This window comes from Trachurus trachurus (assembly GCF_905171665.1).
Source record: "Trachurus trachurus genome assembly, chromosome: 23".
Classification (NCBI taxonomy): domain Eukaryota; kingdom Metazoa; phylum Chordata; class Actinopteri; order Carangiformes; family Carangidae; genus Trachurus; species Trachurus trachurus.
The window spans coordinates 23,740,900-23,761,446 of NC_139912.1; the positions used below are offsets into that span (position 1 = coordinate 23,740,900).

The 20,547-nt window shown below is 43.6% G+C and overlaps 1 protein-coding gene across 1 annotated transcript in view; it reads right to left on the reverse strand.

Moving 5' to 3' along the window:
- LOC311006879 (pleckstrin homology domain-containing family A member 5-like) overlaps nt 1–20,547 on the reverse strand; it is a 257,951-nt gene that overhangs the window by 58,653 nt on the left and 178,751 nt on the right. The window contains 2 exon segments of the mRNA XM_083999886.1: nt 1,584–1,767; nt 16,963–17,016. Of these exon segments, the coding sequence (XP_083856012.1) occupies nt 1,584–1,767; nt 16,963–17,016 (238 nt within the window).

Genomic DNA, 20,547 nt, shown 5'->3' on the forward strand with positions numbered 1-20,547 from the left:
ATAAATGGGACCGGTGTTCAATCTAACAGCGCGCTGACCCGTTCCAGGGAAGTCAGTGAGCGCCAGTGACAACTCAGCGCGTTTCTAAATGTTCTGAGGTGGAACCTGCAGAGTTATTGAAACAACAAATCAACTCCTCCCGGGGCGTTAGTGGCCTCACTGATGGTTTATGTTGGTGTGCATCACTTCCATTCATTCCCCCAGTTATAAATACAGAGCTCTGTACAATGGGTGTAAAACAATGTCAGGAAAAACTTGTTGAGCCTCAGATGCTGCTCCTTTTGTCTATAAGAACTATATCTTTTAGGTTCTTTAAATCTAAGGCTACAGTGGTTAGCATAGCTCTATATAAAGACTAGAACACCATTTGTTTGCTATATTCTGTTATAAATTCCTCCAAATTCTGAGCTAAACTGTCACATAATCAGCAGAGACTTCAGGTTGTGGGTCCAACCACACCCCCACTGCATCAATAACTCCTCTATCACCCAATGGAAGCTAATTATATCACATCTGGCACATCATTTAACTTCTCTTATCTGCTACACGTGTCAAATTAAGCAGTCGGGATGTGCTGCATTTAAATGATCCCACTTTAAGACAGACAGCTTAAAGAAGATGATGCAAAACAAAAAGTGCATCCAACATAGTGTGTGTTGTCAATGTGGGTTGACTGGAGGTAAAAATAACAGGTGGGTGTTGGACACACATCGAACTTGCTCTTACTTTTCTGCAGATTTAAAGGGACAACGAGGAGTTTTGGAAAAGTGAAGTGTTTTCACACTACATTTATGAGCCTCCGCACACCGTGAAATTGTTTGACCGGCGCAAGACAGACTCATGTTTTCATTCATCATTAATTAAAGTCAGAGGTTGGAAGACGATCAGATACCGTCGTAGTTCCCACCATAAACGGCGATTCGGCGGCGTTATTCTCATGACTCGCCACGAAACCGAAAGTAAAGAAACGCTGGTCGGCTCGACCAGCGTTTCCACCACCACTAATAATAACAAAATAACGATAGAGACAAAATGATATATTTATCGAAAATGGGCCCATTAACAAGTGTGGGTAACGTAGATTCATCCACATTAACATGAGACTTTTTATTGTCGCGGAATTTCTCGTTCTGCCGATGGAGAAACTCCTCGTTGTCCCTTTAACAAAAAAAAAATAATAATAACAATGTCATCACATCAACATCATTGTGCTTCAAGTAAGCAGGCTTAACAACCATATACGTTGTTTGTCCCCACCCTCTGATGAAAAACCAGTGGGAGCATACCAGATCAGCATTGTCCATTTAAAATAATAAACATAGTCGCAGAAACAAACAATTGTCCCCATGTGTTTAGTCAACCCCATCTGTCCACCCTTTCCTCCTTCCTAATGCCAGCCTTGTCCTCCTTACCACTATCTGCTGAAGATGTTATGTAAATGGAACTTTATTGTATAAGAACGAGGTCATGACCACACGGATCACTTTAATTATCCTGCACCCTGATTTAGAGCAGTGATTAAGTTTCTCATCTCCACAGAGCTTTGTTTTGAGCATATCAGCGTTAAGTGGATGGAGACTGACCCGTGTGGAGGAGGTGGAGGTGGTGGTGGTGCCCGTGGTGACGGTGGTGGACGGGCTGCCGGGGAAGGTGCTGTAGTCGGAGCCGCCCGTGTAGTTTGAGGCCTCGCTCATGGTGCTCATGGGACGTTCCTTCTTGTCAGTGCTGCTGCTGCCGCCCTGCTCTGACGAAGCCTTGGGAGCCGGCCTGCCACAGGGAGAGAGACATAGAGAGGCAAAGAGAGAGAGGGAGTCAGACCTTTGAGCTTCATATAGATGATACGGCGTCATGCAACACACAGGAGATGAGAGTATGACTCCAACTTTAAAGCTATAGTTCAACATTTTGGCAAATTGGCCCATTGCCATAGTCCCTGTGTTCGGAGTAGGTTTGTTACCTTTAATTGTCGGTGCAAGCTATTTTTAGAACGGCGGAGCAGAGCCGCAAGCTGCTCAGAGCTACACTACGGAGGCTAATGGGATTTCTTGGTTTCCCTCATCAAACTCATCAAATACACAATCCAACAACTCCAAAACGCTCTGGTGGACAAGTTGTGCCCTGCACATTCACCACACTATGAGATAATAACACAACGTTATGAGACTGAGTTGTTGTAGAGGCAAATACAGAGACTGCTTGATGAAAAACTGCCCCCGAAATCAGCGGTTTCACATGAATTTACCTTGAAAACAACTTCGTCAGGTAACATTCCATAATTATCTCATATGTGCAGGTCACAACTTGTCCACCAGAGCGTTGTGGAGTTGTTGGATTGTGTATTTGATGAGGGAAACCAAGAAATCCCATTAGCCTCTGTAGCGTAGCTCTGAGCAGCTCATGGCTCTGCTCCGCCGTTCTAAAAATAGCTTGCACCGACAATTTAGGGTAACGAACCTACTCCTAAAACTATAGGGATTATGGCAATGGGCCAATTTGCCATAATGTTGAACTATCCCTTTAAGCTGAACGGCTGCTGATTGTCAGAAGATAGAAAAGGCCTTTGTGGACTGTGAAGACTGAACCCAAATGTGATGTTAAACCTATGGAGGAGTTCTGGTTTACATCACCTCACAACATTTACAATATGTAACTTTTTCTTTTTACCAAACTTGAGAGATTTTCTTTTTTTTTGCCTTTATTTGATAGCATAGTTGAGAGAGACAGGAAATGGGGAGGCAGAGAGGGGGGGGGGGGTGACATGCAGTAAAGGGCAGTGAGGACTACAGCCTCTTCATATGGGGCGCCTGCTCAACCCACTGTCCCACACAACGCCCCAACTTGAGAGATTTTAAGGCAACCATGAATGTTCCATTCAGCTGAATGCTTGAGCTCTGTCGCAAGTTTGCTTTCATTACCAGTGTGCAATGAATCCTGGGATAGGTAAAGTTAGGAGGAATCCACCAATTGGAACCGAGTCACGCCACTATGACGCAATCGGTGTTCAACTGCAGCCTCTGAAGGATCCAGCCCCTGAACCGGGACACGTTTTGCTTTGTAGACCTGGAGCTTATAATGTGTCTCAGGAAGTCAAACACGTCCTCTGTGGTGTTGGGCTTCTGCTTGGTCACTTTTTCTATTTGTGATTTTCATGGACAGAACCTCAAAGGCCGGTCGGAGGGGGATGGATGGAGTCCAGTTTTGCGACCTCGGATATGGATGTGTCCTTTTTGCAGATGAGTTCAGCTACAAAACTGTCCCTGCGCTGGGATTTTAGATAAAAGGCAGAAAATGGCTGGGTGGAAACTGAAATATTTTCACTTTCCAAACAGGAACCACATTTAGGCTGCAAACAAAGTCATTGATTGTGACTGAAACACAAAGGTGGTGGGCACAAATGCGTTCCTGGGTAAATGAGTTCATCGTAGGTGGCTGTGTGTATGTGTTAGTGTTTGTGTGTGATTGCATTGTGACTAGTTTTTTTTTACCAGAATGACACAGAGGTTGCTAATCTCCAACTCCATCCAGCTAATCAGCCTCAGCCCCCACGTTTCTCATCAGGCAGACCCTGCCTTCGCTCTCTTAATGACACAATGTCTCTGTTTGGGCCATTAAAGAGAGGGAGGATGAAGGGGGGAGCGGCTGGGAGGAGTGCGAGCAGAGAGGAGAGCCGGAGAAACCGAGATAAAGAAAGTGAGAGTGTGAGACGGAGTGAAGAGAGCCGGTTGTATGAATCACAGCTATTATTCTCCAGGTGTCGCCTCTGATATACGCCTCCGCGTTCCACCAATTTAAATGGCCTGCCAACTTGGGTCTGACAAATTGAACCAGCTCAAAGTTTTTTTTTTTTGCCCCAACAGAAGGACAATAGCTAATGTGAGAAAAAGAAGGTTCAAGGTCCCGGAGTCTTGATTAAAAACACTGCGCAAGTTGACGGCTTTATCTCTGCTGCCAAGGTCAGCAGAATATAAGCAAAGCACGGCTGTGAAACCCAGAGTGAGAACAAACACATTTTCACAAGAAAAACTGCGTGAAGGCCGGTTTGTATTCAGTGAGATCTATGTTGATATTATTGCTTTTTATTACTTTTCAGAAGAGTTTATCAGATTTGTCACAAACTCCACAGTCCTGGAGCCTCATGTATCAATACTTGCGTGGATTTCATACTGAAACATGGCGTACGCCAAAATCCAGAAACTGTCGTACGCACAAAGAAAATCTGATGTATCAAAGTGTGCGTACGCATGGATCCAAGCACTTTTCCTTTGTACATCCCAATCAACGTGGAATTGAGCGCACATGCCGAAGTGGTAATCTCCTCCCTGTCCACGCCCCCATTTAAATATGCAAATCAATGTAAATAAGGCCTGCACCAAAGATTCCCCTCTCTTTACGGTCTGATAACACCATGAAAAACTGTGAGGAACAGCAATTTAACCAAATTTGAGTTGAAGGTGCTCCTCGATAAAGTTGAGCCGTGTAAACATCTTTTTTTTTTTTTTTTTTTGCCGTCCTCCGGCACCATCACAAAGGGGGTGGGAGAGTGTGTGTGTGATATAAAGGTGAACGTGAGGCGGAGGACCGCTGTCATCCCAGATGAAAGCAGACACTGTACTCTAATTAAATTATGTGAAATGGATTTACAATTTTATTTGCCTTCTTTTATACACAGATCGCGTAGTAAATAAATGCAGAAGTGCGCCAGGGAGGCTGATAAAGACACATGTCCAACTTTACGCATGTGTTTATTGACATTAAGTACTTCACACAGTCTGTGTAGTTTAACCAGCAAAAAGAAAGTCACTGACAGCGTGATATTTCGGCAGACATGCTCAATGTGCATCGGGGCGGGGGGTTACATAGGACAATTAAACAAATACATTTACTTTGCGCGCATACAGTCCCAGGCTGTAATCTGTACCCAGCTATGCTGAATGAATGAATCGTGCGCTGAACCAGCCACCTCGCCACAATGTTTGTTAATATGTGATGCATTTACGCATCACATATGATCTGTACATTTATAGTATAAAAATGCTTCCTGTTCACAGTGTGGTCAGCACCTGAATGGAGGCGATGGCTCCCCGACGTGTCGCGCTCTCAGGCCGGTTGCAGCGCACTGCGCTCAGTTCCAAGAGAATTGCCCTCGGAGTCATCATGTGCAAAAAAAAAAAAAAAACCCTCCGGGACTCGTGTGCACTTCGCACTGCAGCATCTGCAATATCTTAAGACTAAAGCTGATGCTATTTTCTGCACCACTTTGCGCATGCTTTTCTATCCACCTGAAACATGTGGATGGGTTAGTTGTTCATAAATGTGTCTCTGATGTGCACATTACTCTGAGGACTAATTGTTTTCACATTATTAACAGTTTCTCAGCTTCACCTCTAAGTGTCGCCAAAGGAACAACAGCAGTAGAAACGTGCGTACGCCAGCTATGGAGTTGGCGTGGGCCACCGCACTTTTCCACGGTCATTTCACTTTTGATACATCTGAACGTTGGCGTGGAAAATGACGTACGCCACTTTTTTGTGCGTACGCAACATTGATACATGAGGCCCCTGGCCTCTTTCAGCTCAGGCTGGTCTGCTGTTGGATTGTTGTGTCCACTCTCTTCAGTGTGCGCCTGTAACTTCCTGTCCAGCTGGTGTGTAAACAGAGCTGATGACTGGCTGTTAAAGAGCTAAAAGGAGTCTGACATTCATCAGGGGCCTCATGTATCAATACTTGCGTGGATTTCATACTGAAACATGGCGTACGCCAAAATCCAGAAACTGTCGTACGCACAAAGAAAATCTGATGTATCAAAGTGTGCGTACGCAGGGATCCAAGCACTTTTCCTTTGTACATCCCAATCAACGTGGAATTGAGCGCACATGCCGAAGTGGTAATCTCCTCCCTGTCCACGCCCCCATTTAAATATGCAAATCAATGTAAATAAGGCCTACACCAAAGATTCTCTTCTCTTTACGGTCAGGGTTAGGGTTAACACCATGAAAAACTGTGAGGAACAGCAATTTAACCAAATTTGAGTTGAAGGTGCTCCTCGATAAAGTTGAGCCGTGTAAACATCTTTTTTTTTTTTTTTTTTTGCCGTCCTCCGGCACCATCACAAAGGGGGTGGTAGAGTGTGTGTGTGTTATATAAAGGTGAACGTGAGGCAGAGGACCGCTGTCATCCCAAATGAAAGCAGACAATGTACTCTGATTAAATTATGTGAAATGGATTTACAATTTTATTTGCCTTCTTTTATACACAGATCGCGTAGTAAATAAATGCAGACGTGCGCCAGGGAGGCTGATAAAGACACATGTCCAACTTTACGCATGTGTTTATTGACATTAAGTACTTCACACAGTCTGTGTAGTTTAACCAGCAAAAAGAAAGTCACTGACGGCGTGATATTTCGGCAGACATGCTCAATGTGCATCGGGGGGTTACATAGGACAATTAAACAAATACATTTACTTTGCGCGCATACAGTCCCAGGCTGTAATCTGTACCCAGCTATGCTGAATGAATGAATCGTGCGCTGAACCAGCCACCTCGCCACAATGTTTGTTAATATGTGATGCATTTACGCATCACATATGATCTGTACATTTATAGTATAAAAATGCTTCCTGTTCACAGTGTGGTCAGCACCTGAATGGAGGCGACCTATGGCTCCCCGCCGTGTCGCGCTCTCAGGCCGGTTGCAGCGCACTGTGCACAGTTCCAAGAGAATTGCCCTCGGAAACCAAAAGAGTCATCGGCCCTCATTTATCAAACTAGCGCAGGATCTGGTGTAGATTCTGGTGTAAATATCAGTGTACGCCAAGTGTCACGTGTGATTTACTAAAAGTGTGTACGCTGCTGATTTCGGCGTAGAACCGGTGTGGTGGTGATAAATCCGGCGGCTGAAAACGAGCGTCATTTAAATGTCACGCCCCGATATATTCCTGCTTTAGAGGCGTCGCCCTGCCCCTTTTACCACATGGAGACACGGAAGACGGCCAAGAAGAGGGACTTTACCGACATTACCACGTTGAACAGGGAGAGGGCGGCAACTAAATATCTGGACATTGATAGATTGATAGATTTTGTGATTGATAAGCGTCATCCCGGTGGATGGAGGCTGCAGACGCACGTGTCACCGACCACGTCAGGAAACCCAGCGACCTCATGAAATGCTCCTGCAGTTTACTAAACACAAGTGACTGAGGAGAAATCATATGCATATTACTGCTGCGAATGCTACTTTATGACCATCAGTACCGCTGGCATGGTTCGGCTGATGGAGGGATGTGAAACACCGGCCCGATCTCCCGCTGACAGGTCCCGGTGACGGGGGGAAAAAAGAAAAAAAAAACACTCCGATCAGCTGCACACCGCCCCCCCACCCCCCCCGCCGGCTCCAGTGTCCGGCAGAGAGAGAGACTGAGGAGCTGTCCGGTCATGCTCTGGTGCAGGAGATGTTGGAAGTGTGTGTGTGTGATCTACAGTAACAGGTCTGTCTGTCATTGACTGTTTCTGTTTACACAGCTGATTAACGAGCATCTGTCACGTCGTGGTTTTTAATTCGTCTCAGTTGCTCAAAATAAAAGTCGAGTTAAATTTTCAACACGGACTTGGTGGTATCGTTTTTTTTTTGGCTACTTTTTATCTTTTTATCAATATAAACAACAACATGTGGTCCACATCGCTGTGTTATTAGACTATGGTTTAATAATCATTCTGACACAGCAGCACTCCTTCCTGCATCTTCTACGCTGGTTCCAAATGTGCGTACACCTGGTCAGAGCTGGCGTGGGATTTGTGCGTACCGTACGCTCACGCTCAGATTAATAAATGCCGATCCTTGCGGTGAATTTGGTGTACACCCATTTTTTTGGTGTACGCAAGTTTCATAAATGAGGGCCATCATGTGCAAAAAAAAAAACTCCGGGACTCGTGTGCACTTCGCACTGCAGCATCTGCAATGTCTTAAGACTAAAGCTGATGCTATTTTCTGCACCACTTTGCGCATGCTTTTCTATCCACCTATCTAATTGCAACACGTGGATGGGTTGTTCATAAATGTGTCTCTGATGTGCACATTACTCTGAGGACTAATTGTTTTCACATTATTAACAGTTTCACAGCTTCACCTCTAAGTGTCGCCAAAGGAACAATAGCTGTAGAAACGTGCGTACGCCAGCTATGGAGTTGGCGTGGGCCACCGCACTTTTCCACGGTCATTTCACTTTTGATACATCTGAACGTTGGCGTGGAAAATGACGTACGCCACTTTTTTGTGCGTACGCAACATTGATACATGAGGCCCCCGGTGTCCATTAAGATCTAAATACTATCATTTTGGGGTGGTGTATACCTCACTGGGTTGAGCAGGTGCCCCATATGCAGAGGCTACACCCTCACAGCAGATTTGATTCCGCTGGTGGCCCTTTGCTGCATGTCATTCCCTCTCTCTCTGCCTCCCCATTTCCTGTCTCTCTCAACGGTCCTTTCAAATCAAAGCAAAAATGCCCCAAAAATACTTTTAAAAAGATATACGTACATATATACACACAGACATACTAATCTATATACAGTATCTATATCTATATATTGATACGATACCCAGGATCGGTATTGGTCCGATATTTGTCAAAATTTCAGGATTGACCATCGGAAAAAACAACTATAGCCCGTCCGATCCGATATCTAAGTCCAAATACTCAACTTTACTTTCCGCGACATGCCGTATCATGTCGGCTGTGTGGAATTACTTTGCGCACAAGGATTATTATTTATTTTATTTCTTCCTTTAGGGGAACAGAATATTTGTTGCACAGTTTGAACATGGTGTTTTTAGATGTCCATATTAAGCAAAGTACATCGATACAAATCATATGGATTATTAAAATGAACAGGAGAAAAGACGGTATCGGATTGATATCGATATCGGCAGATACTCTAAGTTGCAATATTGACATCGGACATGAAAAAGTTGTATCGAGCCATCCCTAATACACCCATATATACACATTTGGGGCTTTTTTATGCCTTTAATTGACAGGACAGTTGGAGAGAGACCAGAAATTGGGAAACAGAGAGGGGGAATGACATGCAGCAAAGGGCTGCAGGGTGGAATAGAACCGGGGCCGCTGCTGTGAAGACTATACCCTCTGTATATGGTATTCTTCAGCTGCTGCCCTGCTGAGACGGATGCTGTTGTTGCCCAGTGTGGTCCAGATGACTCAACAACTCTCGTCCAGACTTCCACAGCCAGCTCCGGACGAGTCCTTTGATTCCCAGATAACAGCCCCCCCCCCCCCCCCCCCCCCCCGTGTGGACTCTTGGAGGTGAGACTTATCAAATATGCTATAATGGCTCACATACACCACCATGATCAAAAGTAACAAGACCACGCCATGTGATTTTGAGTTCAGTGCCCACGCTGTCTTTGCAAGGCTTCGCTTCATTAGTTTGGGGGGTGGGGGTGTCAGGTTAAAAGTTTGCTTTTGTCCTGGAACTCATCAGAAGTCCAACTGATCACATTTAGAGAGAAAACTTTCCTGCCCAAACTCAGAGACCTGAGAACACACCTGGACCCGAGTGTGCCCCCCCGGTTCTTCAGATCCACCAGCTGACGGCTCAGATAAAACCATCAGTTTGTCTCTCAGGTGTACTGCTGCAGATCAGATAGTCAGCTAGCTAGCAGCAGTAACAGCCCCCCGGCTGAAAAATGGATGCCTTTATCTTTCCTCCAGCACTTTCCACTCCCTGTCTCACCTGCTGTATTAACCCTTTGTAATACCTCCATCCCCTCACTGCTCCACTCTGTATCTCTCCCAGCCTCTATAATAAACACAGGCCATCCCAGTGTACCTACTTCCATTGACAGGGAAAGTCTTAAAGGGATAGTTCACCCAAATTTCACTCATTATCTACTCCCCCTCATGTTGACTAAGAGTTGTGAGAATTTTCAGAGTCCTCCGTTCCTTCTCTGAGTTACGGGGGGGTCCGCGTAGCAGTATTTGTCCATATTATGGTTGTCAATGGATACCAACATTCTTCGTCCAAAAAGACACACCAAAAAATATCCAAATACCTCCATACTGCTCGTCTGTATTGTCCGTCTTGTATTGAAGCCCCGACAAGAGAATTTTTTCCGCCGGTCAGGAAGAGCAGTGAACCGAGACACTGGGAGCTTCCGCTACAAACAAGCTCAAAATATAGACTTTTCAGAACAATTTCTCATGTCGGGGCTTCAATACCAGAGGGACATTACAGACGAGCAGTATGGAGGTATTTGGATGTTTTTTGGTGTGTCTTTTTGGACGAAGAAAGTTGGTATCCATTGACAACCATTATATGGACAAATACTGCTGCACGGACCCCCCCGTAACTCAGAGAATGAACGGAGGACTCTCACAGCTCTTAGTTGACATGAGGCTGAGGAGTTAATGAATGAAATTTGAATTTTGGGTGAACTATCCCTTTAAGTGCCTTGCAGCTGATTAGCAGCTCCTCTATATTCCACACTGACAGCTCATATCATCTCATTTGGTGTACAGCTACATCCAGTCCCCTGCAGCAATATGTTTTTAAAAAAAAAAAAATCCCCAACTGTGCTCATCACACATCCACTAAATCCACACATATTACAGAAACATCAATTTCTTGATTGATAATCGGGTTTTATAACAACATCACAACTTGATGTGCATATATATATGTGTCACGGTTTTAACCAATCAGAGGCCTCTGCGGTGCAGGATATCAGAGCTCTTAATGTCATGAATATTTCAAAGGAGATTCTGCAGAGCAGTTAAGGCACTTAAATGAAGTTGGCTTGTCACATTTAATACCGAGCTCTTAATAGGGGGGTAAATGACTGGTATTAGTTAAGGGAGCTGCAGTGGTGAATTGGATTGATGATTAATTATGCCTTTTAGAGCAGTTTAGAGACTTGAGGCGGTATTCCTGGTTCCCCAGAAGCTACAGGCAGGTCTGTTGTTCTAATTACGGCTCTGGTTCTCTTTTGATTCGGGAAACTTCACAGGGAACTTAAAAAAAAACCGTCGACATCAAACTGAATTTTCCCTGCTCATACATCTACACATAAACACCTCGAGGAACATGTCTTTAGGCTGTTTGTCTGAGAAAATCCTCACCCGTCTTGGGAATAGGATGGTTACGAGTTCAAAGTAAAAACAGCCAAGCGGACCTGGAGTAAATCAAAAAGCTTTTCTACCGTTTCTATCTCATTGCATTAAATCTCTGTGAGGTCATTCACACGCTGTGCAGGCGTCAGTAGGCTTCACACAAAGTGCACAGCACCCTGTTACACCTGTCCCGTGTCAGAACTTCCCACAATTTTTACACCTTTTCCCAAAACTGACAGTCTCACAATTGCACAGTGTGTAGCCGTGTGCATGACTCACTGTTTCCACATACACAAATCTGTCACTGGAGTAAAACACCATAAATACCCTCAAGGTTTGCCCTCCAGCCTGGCTGATAAGCACTTCTGCCTTCTAACACCAAAAGCAGGACTTTGTAGAATTTGCTCATTAAATACACTTTGGCTCGTCCTTCACTGTGCCAATAACTCTCAATGTGAACTAAATGACAGTGAACAACAGCAGAGAGGTTAAATCTCTAAAGTCAGAACATAACAAGCTGTCTGGGGCGACACATTTACAACAAGGCCGGTTTCCTTTCGCTCAGCAGTTTTGGACATTTTAAAGCTTTTTTTTCCCCTTAATATGTTAATGTCCAGTCAGCATTTTCAGATCTGATCCACACAACCAGCAGCGGAGAGCCAATCAGGAGCAGGGGGGTATTTCCCAGTGGCCTGAGTTGATTTGATCAATGAGAACACTGTGAGGAAGAAGGAGTGGAACGACCTCACACCTGGGCCAGACTGCGCCTCACCTGTGCATGACGGCTTCCTAACTGAACAGCAGCTTCAGCTCCGTGGTGGCCAATAGAACTGGAACAATTGATTTTATTTCATTGTCTGAAAAGTGAGAAGTTGTGAGCAGAAAACAGTCATGTTTCCTCCCATTGTTCCTAGAGAGAGAGAGGCCTTGACTTGATGGCCTGTTAACTTACTGACATCATTTCTATGCCACCGCTCTCCTACAGAATCAGTTCTGTGTGACAGCGGACTGGAATGGGGGAGAATTCCTAGCCTGACTTTCTGTTTCAGTCCCTGAACACAACATTAACTCCTCAGCACTGAGACCGTCCTGCCAAGAAAAATGACAGCATCAGCACTTTTCAGCCAGATCTCAGAAAATGACACATGTTTAGGATCAAAGCAGTGCACTGACTCCTGAACAGTAATTACAGCTGTGATTTGTAAAGGTTTATGGGGCGCTGACACATGATGTCATACTTTTACTGGTTGTCAGGTTAGGTGCCATTCAAGAGGGCATGAGATGCATTTTTTCATCTCATACTTGACTGTTTGAATATGTGTTTTTGCACACTCAGGAAAACCAACCCTAAGTCACAAACCTACATAGAATCTCTGCAGCTCTAGGTGGACTAACATAGTTTTTTAGCCACCTTTACCCAAGTGTTTTGGTTTTCCAGTTTGCCAAACTGTTCAATCTGTTTTTGTATCAGTCAGAAGACCAATGTGCACATACCAAACAGACTGGTACCAAGCAGACTATGAAATCTAGACACTGTTGAACAACCTCAAACATCTATATAATTTGGTCTCTGCCAGCCTGAAGCCAGAGGGAGAGCAGATGCTGGGTTTATGACAAAACACTCAGCTCCAAATGAATGCTGGTGCGTTTCTGTTGGATTTATCAATGGACATGACAGAGGAGACTTTCTACAGAGCAAACATGAGAAAAAATGACCAATGAGCCAGCTGGTATTTTTCCTGCAGGGTACGATCCTGTGTTGGAAAGTGTGTGTCGTGTCCACACTGCTGTGTGTTTGAATCTCAGAGACACCCACACTGTAGATTCCTATTGACCTGTCTGTTCTCAGCAGCCTGGAAACCTCACTGATAAAAACTGGATGAGCTCTAGGATTCAGAGTCAGAATAAATTCATTATGAAAAAGAAAAAAATATTGAGCTGAGTCAGCAACTTTCACATTATGAGCTGAGTTCTGAGTGTGTGTGTGTGTGTGAGGGCGTTTAGCCCGCGGAGACAGACACACTGTGGACAGAGGAAGACGTTCTGAGATCGCTCCCACTTCACGGCTCCGTCAGCGACGCTGAGCGACTGACCGAGGACTTCAGTCGCCGCTGGTAACAAGAGCTCCACATCTAAAGAAGGGTGACTAACACGGTCGCCCACAGATCGACAGCCAATCTGTTTCTCCCTCTCTCTCTCGTCTTTACTGTCCTTCCCACTGTCTCATCTCGTCGGCCTTTTCATCTTTCAGTCGCACAGTAATCTGAGCCTTTATTAACCTTTCCTCCATCAACCCTTCCCTTCTGCCGTTCTGTTTATTCCAACTTCAGTGGCTTGCTGATGGAACCGGTCTGTGTGTTATGGGCCGTTGCTCGGCCATCTGAGCAGGATCTGAGAGAGTTTTCCCCCTCATCTATTTGTTTGCAGTTTGGCTTCCCCCTGCACTGTGAGCACCACTGTTTATTTGCTCTGAATGAGAATGTTTTTTACTGATGACTCAGCTCCTTTTCAAATATGCACTTTTTCATATCTTGCTTTTTGGGTTCACTCAAAGAGAATTGAATTAAACTCAAACTAGAGCTGAGAAACATCAGTGCACAAAGTGTTGAGTTTCATTGATGCTGGATTAAGAACAAGAAACAAGTGACTGGAATTAATTAGTCTCGGGCTGATTTGTGATAATATTGGATATCGATATTTCCAGCTGTACGTGCTACTTTCCACAATATTGTTTTTGTTTTGATATCATTAAAAAAGTTGGAAAAAGTTTTCTTATTTACTTATTTTCTTATACTTATTCTTATTTATGTACTTAGGTATGTGACAAATACAACTTATAAAATGTAATTTTCTCAACTGAAAATTTAAAATACAATAATATAATCATATTTTACAAAAAAAAAAACATATAGGCCTACTGATAATATCATATATCACAATATCCGGGCAGGAGTGTATTGCAATGTTAAATTCTGCAATGCCCAGAAATAATGAGCCAATTATTCTCACAGAAATGGATCTTAAATTGAATTTATCAAGAAAACAAGAAAAACAAAAGAAAATGTTGAGTTTGCAAACAGAATCCGCAGCAAAATAAAACCTGTAGTAGAGCAGTAAAGGGGCTTTCAGCGATAAAATAATAAAATATAGTCGTAGAACTAACGGATAAAAAATACTGGCCTGTCTCTAATGGAAAGGTCTGGTGCTTTCTGCAGCTGAGGTAAACAAAACCACTTTATTAAACTGTGCTTTGTGAAATTTATTGAAAAAAAGAGAATCACAAATCTGGAACACAGATACTGTCCACTGGAGTAAATTCCTACGCTGAATCATGTTTGTCTTTGCTGTGAAAGTCCTTTAAGGTCTGTTTCTCTCTAATGATAGTGGTTCTTTTTTGTTATTTTTATATCAGACTGGATTGGATCAATGAGTCACAGCTCGATACGAGACAGAGAGAACCGGAGCCGTACTTTTAAACACCTGTCATCATTCGGCGCAGTGGCAGAGACAGTTAAAGGCAGGTAATGCAAGAAATGGGAAAGTTAGTCGTCAAGAAGTCACACAGAAGGTTAATTCATTCAGAGGGAATCTTAACTTTCCCTGCTGTATACTGGAGACACATTAATCATACACAATCATTTGAGCATTAGTGTTGCACAGCAGCAGATCAGGAAACGTACAGTCTGAAGTAAAGTTAGTGTCAGCAAGAGGCAGAGACAGGATGGAACCGGGGGATTAAAGAGAATCAGAGCTCAAGTCAAAGCTGGAAGGCGCATCCTGATGTTGGAGATAAATATTATTTGTTAACTTGTTAAAGGGATAGTAGCATTTTTTAAAAGTGGGGTTGTATGATCTACAAATAGCCCCTAAGTACTTTAATTGCAGTAGAAGACTCTCTGCACTCCTCCCGTTAGCAACGCCAGCCCATAGCCCTGCCCAGAGATTTACAACATACAGTGTTGTGAATGGACCCAAAGAAACGGCCTATTTTCGCGGCCTAAAAGAGGTTTTACATGAAAAAAAATACACAGTTCCATTGTTCGCTATAATAGAATTTTTTCCAGCCCTTCAAAGTGCAGGAAAAAAGTTTCAGGTAAAACCTCTTTTAGGCCACGAAAATAGGCCGTTTCTTTGGGTCCATTCACAACACTGTATGTTGTAAATCTCTGGGCAGGGCTATGGGCTGGCGTTGGGAGCAGTGCAGAGAGTCTTCTACTGCAATTAAAGTACTTAGGGGCTATTTGTAGATCATACAACCCCACTTTAAAAAAAATGCTACTATCCCTTTAAACTGACTTACCTGGGAAGACGGTTTTTCCACCATATTGTTCTGAAATAGCTTGTTTGCTATTTTACAGTCACATGAGAAGATCAGTATCATTTACTGGATGGAGGGTGAAACTTTTCCAAACCTACTGTAACTCCAAGTCTAATGACTCTTTCAAATGTAATTAACCAATCATTGGCAGCGCTAAGACTTTAGAAGCCCTGACCTTACAGGTGTGCCCCACTGACAAACCTTTGACACACCAGCTCCTCCTCCTCTTCTTTTAGAAAGTGCACCGTTAGAAATATCCATGTTAGTTTTTGGACTGAAATTCTTTCGGCTTTATCTGGTGTGCGGAGCTGAAATGGATTTACTGACCTCTCAGTGAGAAGTCAGAGACCACCCACCACTCCTCCAATTGGACATTTCATCCCCATTTTGAAAACAAGCTTTGACAAGCAAGACAAAGGTGAGACTCATGTTGTACTGGAACCGTTTGAAGAGTTTCAAGGATGAGTTGGTTTGGCAAAAGGGCAGTGGGAAGCTTTTCTATCGTTAGCATCTCTGTCTCTACATCTCCTCAGCAGTGGAGAACACTGTCTCAGAGGGGCCTAGATAAAGTTAAAGGGATAGTTCAACATTTTGGCAAATTGGCCCATTGCCATAATGGCTATATTCATAGCAGTAGGTTCGTTACCTTTATTTGTCGATGTAAACTATTTTTAGAATGGTGGAGTAGAGCAGCAGGCTGCTCAGAGCTATGCTATGGAGGCTAAAGGAATTTCTTGGTTTTCCTCATCAAACTCATCAAATACAAAATCCCAAAACTCCAAAACAAGGTGGTGGACAAGTTGTGACCTGCACATTCACCACGCTATGAGATAATAATGGAACGTTACGAAATTGAGTCGTTTTCGAGGTAAATACAGGGTAAATACAGAGTCTGCTTGCTGAAAAACTGTCCCTGAAGGCAACGCGCATCAGCGGTTTTGCATGAATTTACCTCTAAAACAACTCTGTCTGGTAACGTTCCATTATTATCTCATAGCGTGGTGATGGTGCAGCTCACAACTTGTCCACAACAGCGTTTTGGAGCTGTTGGATTGTGTATTTGATGAGTTTGATGAGGGAAACCAAGAAATTCCCTTAGCCTCCGTAGCATAGCTCTGAGCAGCTCACGGCTCTGCTCCGCCATTCTAAAAACAGCTTGCACCGACAATTAAAGGTAACGAACCTACTGCTATGACTATAGTGATTATGGCAATGGGCCAATTTGCCAAAATGTTGAACTATCCCTTTAAGGTGTGTTTTCTAGCAGAGATAGGAGATGTGACCTAAAGCTTTTTACTTCCATGCTTGCTACTGATCTTCTCATCTGACAGGTCGAGACAAGACGAAGCAACTCCTTGAACGTAGCCTACCCTCGTCTAACGGGACATTCAGCATGCAACAACGTCCTGGTTTTAGTCAGTGCCACACTCAGAAGCAAACTAGTACTTAATGCATGAGGGCTGATAAAGAAGCTGAAGCGGGAGCAGCTCCTCCAGAGAGGAGAGGGAACGTTACCTGGTGGGAGCCTCTACGGGCCTGTCAGGGTGAACAAGCTTTCCACAATTCATGCTAGAAACAGAACAGGGGAGGGAGAGAGAGAATGACAAAAAATAATAAGAACTCAAATAAGGATGCATAAATTAAAGTCAGTCATGCTGCATGAAATTAACAGTGACAGAAATCATATCATTAAGGATAAAAAAGGCATAAATAAGGTAAAATAATAAGAGAGGGGAAGTACCGGTAGTTCTTACACTGGTAAAAATGACAAATTAAAGGGATAGTTCACCCAAAATTCAAATTTCCGTCCGCGCAGCAGTATTTGTCCATATAATGGTTGTCAATGGATACCAACTTTCTTCGTCCAAAAAGACACACCAAAAAACATCCAAATACCTCCATACTGCTCGTCTGTAATGTCCCTCTTGTATTGAAGCCCCGACATGAGAAATTGTTCCGCCGGTCAGTGCGAATCACGCGAGATTTGCACTGACCGACTGATGTTTTTTGGTGTGTCTTTTTGGACGAAGAAAGTTGGTATCCATTGACAACCATTATATGGACAAATACTGCTGCATGGACCCCCCCGTAACTCAGAGAAGGAACGGAGGACTCTGAAAATACTCACAGCTCTTAGTCGACATGACGGTGAGTAGATAATGAGTGAAATTTGAATTTTGGGTGAACTATCCCTTTAAATATATTTTCCTTGAATGTGCTTTTGTGGTCAAACAGAAAAGCTCTTTGTTCTTGTAAACACCATCTACCACCATTCATGATTACTGTATGAATTTAAAACCACACTATTCATTCCACCAATCGGGGCTTTGATCAAGCCGCCAGCCCGCCATCGCTCAGCGTCTCCCATTCGTCCAGCATCACATCTCTTTTGTCTGTCAGGGTTTCAGTCAGTCTTGCATGTCTGTCTGCTATGATTGTTTTTCCATCTTCTTGTCTCTCTGTTGTTTGTACAATCAGACAGCTGAAGATATGTGAGCAGACTCTGTTAACAACCCAGTGAGGCGACAAGACGCCGGAAGCAGGAAGAGAGAAAATGACAGGAAGACGAAGAGGGCGAGGTCAGAGGAGCTGGATGCCTCGGCCTCGACACGTGTTAGGGTGGTGGAGCAGTGAGGCTATTAACACAACATCAGGTATATGCATGGAACAAGATAGTGGTGAGTTCAATACATCACAACATAGGAGGGGAAAGGGAAACCAGGGAGTCATTAATAAAAGCAGGAACAGCAGGGTGTACGGTACATCCTAATGAGTTAAATGGAGGGAAACTTTTCCCAGGGGCAAAAAAAAGCCCAGCTTTCTGGATGTGGGATTTAGGAATGTCTTCATTTAAACTTGTCAGTGAGTGACATTTGAATAGGTGCAGAGCTGTGAAGCGCTGACTCCCATTAAATCGCCTCAGGCTGCGCAGGGAGGAGAAATCAAATTTTGCGATAGGGAGAAATTGAAGCAAGCGATGGTTGAGGAGGGATGAAGGAAGACTGAGACACAGTGTACCGGGGGAAAGAGGCGTGAAAGTGAAAAAAAAAATCCCACTCAAATCACAATTATTCATCCTTTTATCCTTATAACTCAAGCTCTCTTCTTATTTTGTTCCTTACGCAGCGACAGCCTCGCCATATTTCCCTGTGTTACCCAAGATCTCACATCATGAATCTGAAGGAGGGAGTTTAAGGTTAGGAGGTGACGATCATCAGACAGCCTTCTACAACCACACTAATAGCATGGTAATAAAGCTAATTAGCAACTTACAAACTCGTCCCACATTAAAATACAAGATTGTTCTGGTGCGACTGCTGGCATTTCCCTCAGCCACGGGAACTGCCACTGTTTTGGTTTTAATTAGCACTTGGAAAAAGTGTTGGACAAAGTTGGTGCTTGAGGAAAAGGACTGAACTGACAGAAAGTTGTGGACCAGCTAATTGCCGTCCCATGAGCCAGCAGCATGGCCAAAAATCACCATCGCTGCAGCAGAGGACCCAAAGGGCTGATGACTACACTTCCCACAATGCCTTTAGAGACTAGAAACGTTCCACACTGTGAGCTTGTGGTGAGGCTGTAATAATTTATACTCTTAAGGTCATTTTCTCAGAAGTTGTATGATAGGCTATACTGCACTGATGATGACAGATGGTGGAAATTTTGCTGCAGATAAACTTTGGGCTTCCACATTAATACATGCTGTATAATACATTTTATTTTGGAAACACAATGTTCCACAATACCACCACCACTCTGCACTTTCCGAAACTGCCATAATCCCTATAGTAATAGGAGTAGGTTTGTTACCTTTACCTTAATTATCGGTGCATGTTGTTTTGAGATCCGCAGGGCAGAGACACAAGCTGCTCAGCAAACACAATGGAGGTGAACGGTACAGGTCAAATACACAATCCAACAACTCCAAAACACTCTTGTGGACAAGTTGTGACCTGCACATTCACAACGCTATGAAATAATAATGTAACATTACAAGACAGAGTTGTTTTTGAGGCAAATGCAGCCAGAACTACATGGCTGCTGGGTAGAGTGGTTTCAAAAGCACAAGTAGTTCTGTTTATTTTCTTCATGTGTCATAATGTTACATAATCATACATGATTATTTCATAGCGTTGTGAATGTGCAGGTCACAACTTGTCCACAAGAGTGTTTTGGAGTTGTTGGATTGTGTATTTGATGAGTTTTGAGGGAGAGGGGACCTGTACCATTCACCTCCGCTGTGTTCGCTGAGCAGCTAGCGTCTCTGCCCCGCAGATCTCAAAACAACATGCACCGATAATTAAAGGTAAAGAACCTAACCCTATGACTCGAGGGAAAACATTGAACTATCCCTTTAATACTGGGTGGGAAGCAAATCCGATGCAGCTTTAAAATAAGTATCTAAACACCAGTAGTTGTGGTACTCAGCTTTGGAACATTTGTGAATTAATTATTAGAATTAAATGATAAAATATGAAAATTAAGCTTATTTAAATAAACTGTTTCCACGGTGATTTGAACTGCACTGATTCACTGCCTATTTCAGAAAAGAGAGTGTGTTCTTTTCATGCGATCAGACAGGAAGACAAAAAAAAAAAAATCTCCAAAAGAAGTGCAAGTGTTCAGTCACATTCAGCTGTGTCTGACACTGTGACACAAAGCGGTTTTAGAGCTGTTACATAAGGAAGTGATCCACCATCTTTGCGCTGCTCCGGGTGAGATCTGAGGATCGGAAAAGCGTCCAGAGCCTGGAGGGCAGCTTAGAGTCTTCGCTCCTTCATTTTCAGATTTATTTAAAAGTTTTTGAAGGAAAGGAGAAGATGTGGAGATGCTTAAAGGCTCATGTGGCACAAAGATGCCTTTGTATCAAATCAAATAAAGCCAGCGTGTGAGCAGAGCGCACAAATAAATAATGACGCACGATTGGACCCTTCCAGAAAGACACCTCTGTCTCTTAGGAGCAGTTGTCCTGGTCTGTGCCCACAGAGCCAGCAGCAGCAGGCGTCAGCTGGTTGGACTGTTTCGTTCTGCCATCACAAATGACAGACAGACACAAGGAACTCTTAGCAAAACAATACAAACAAAGATGAAACAGGCACA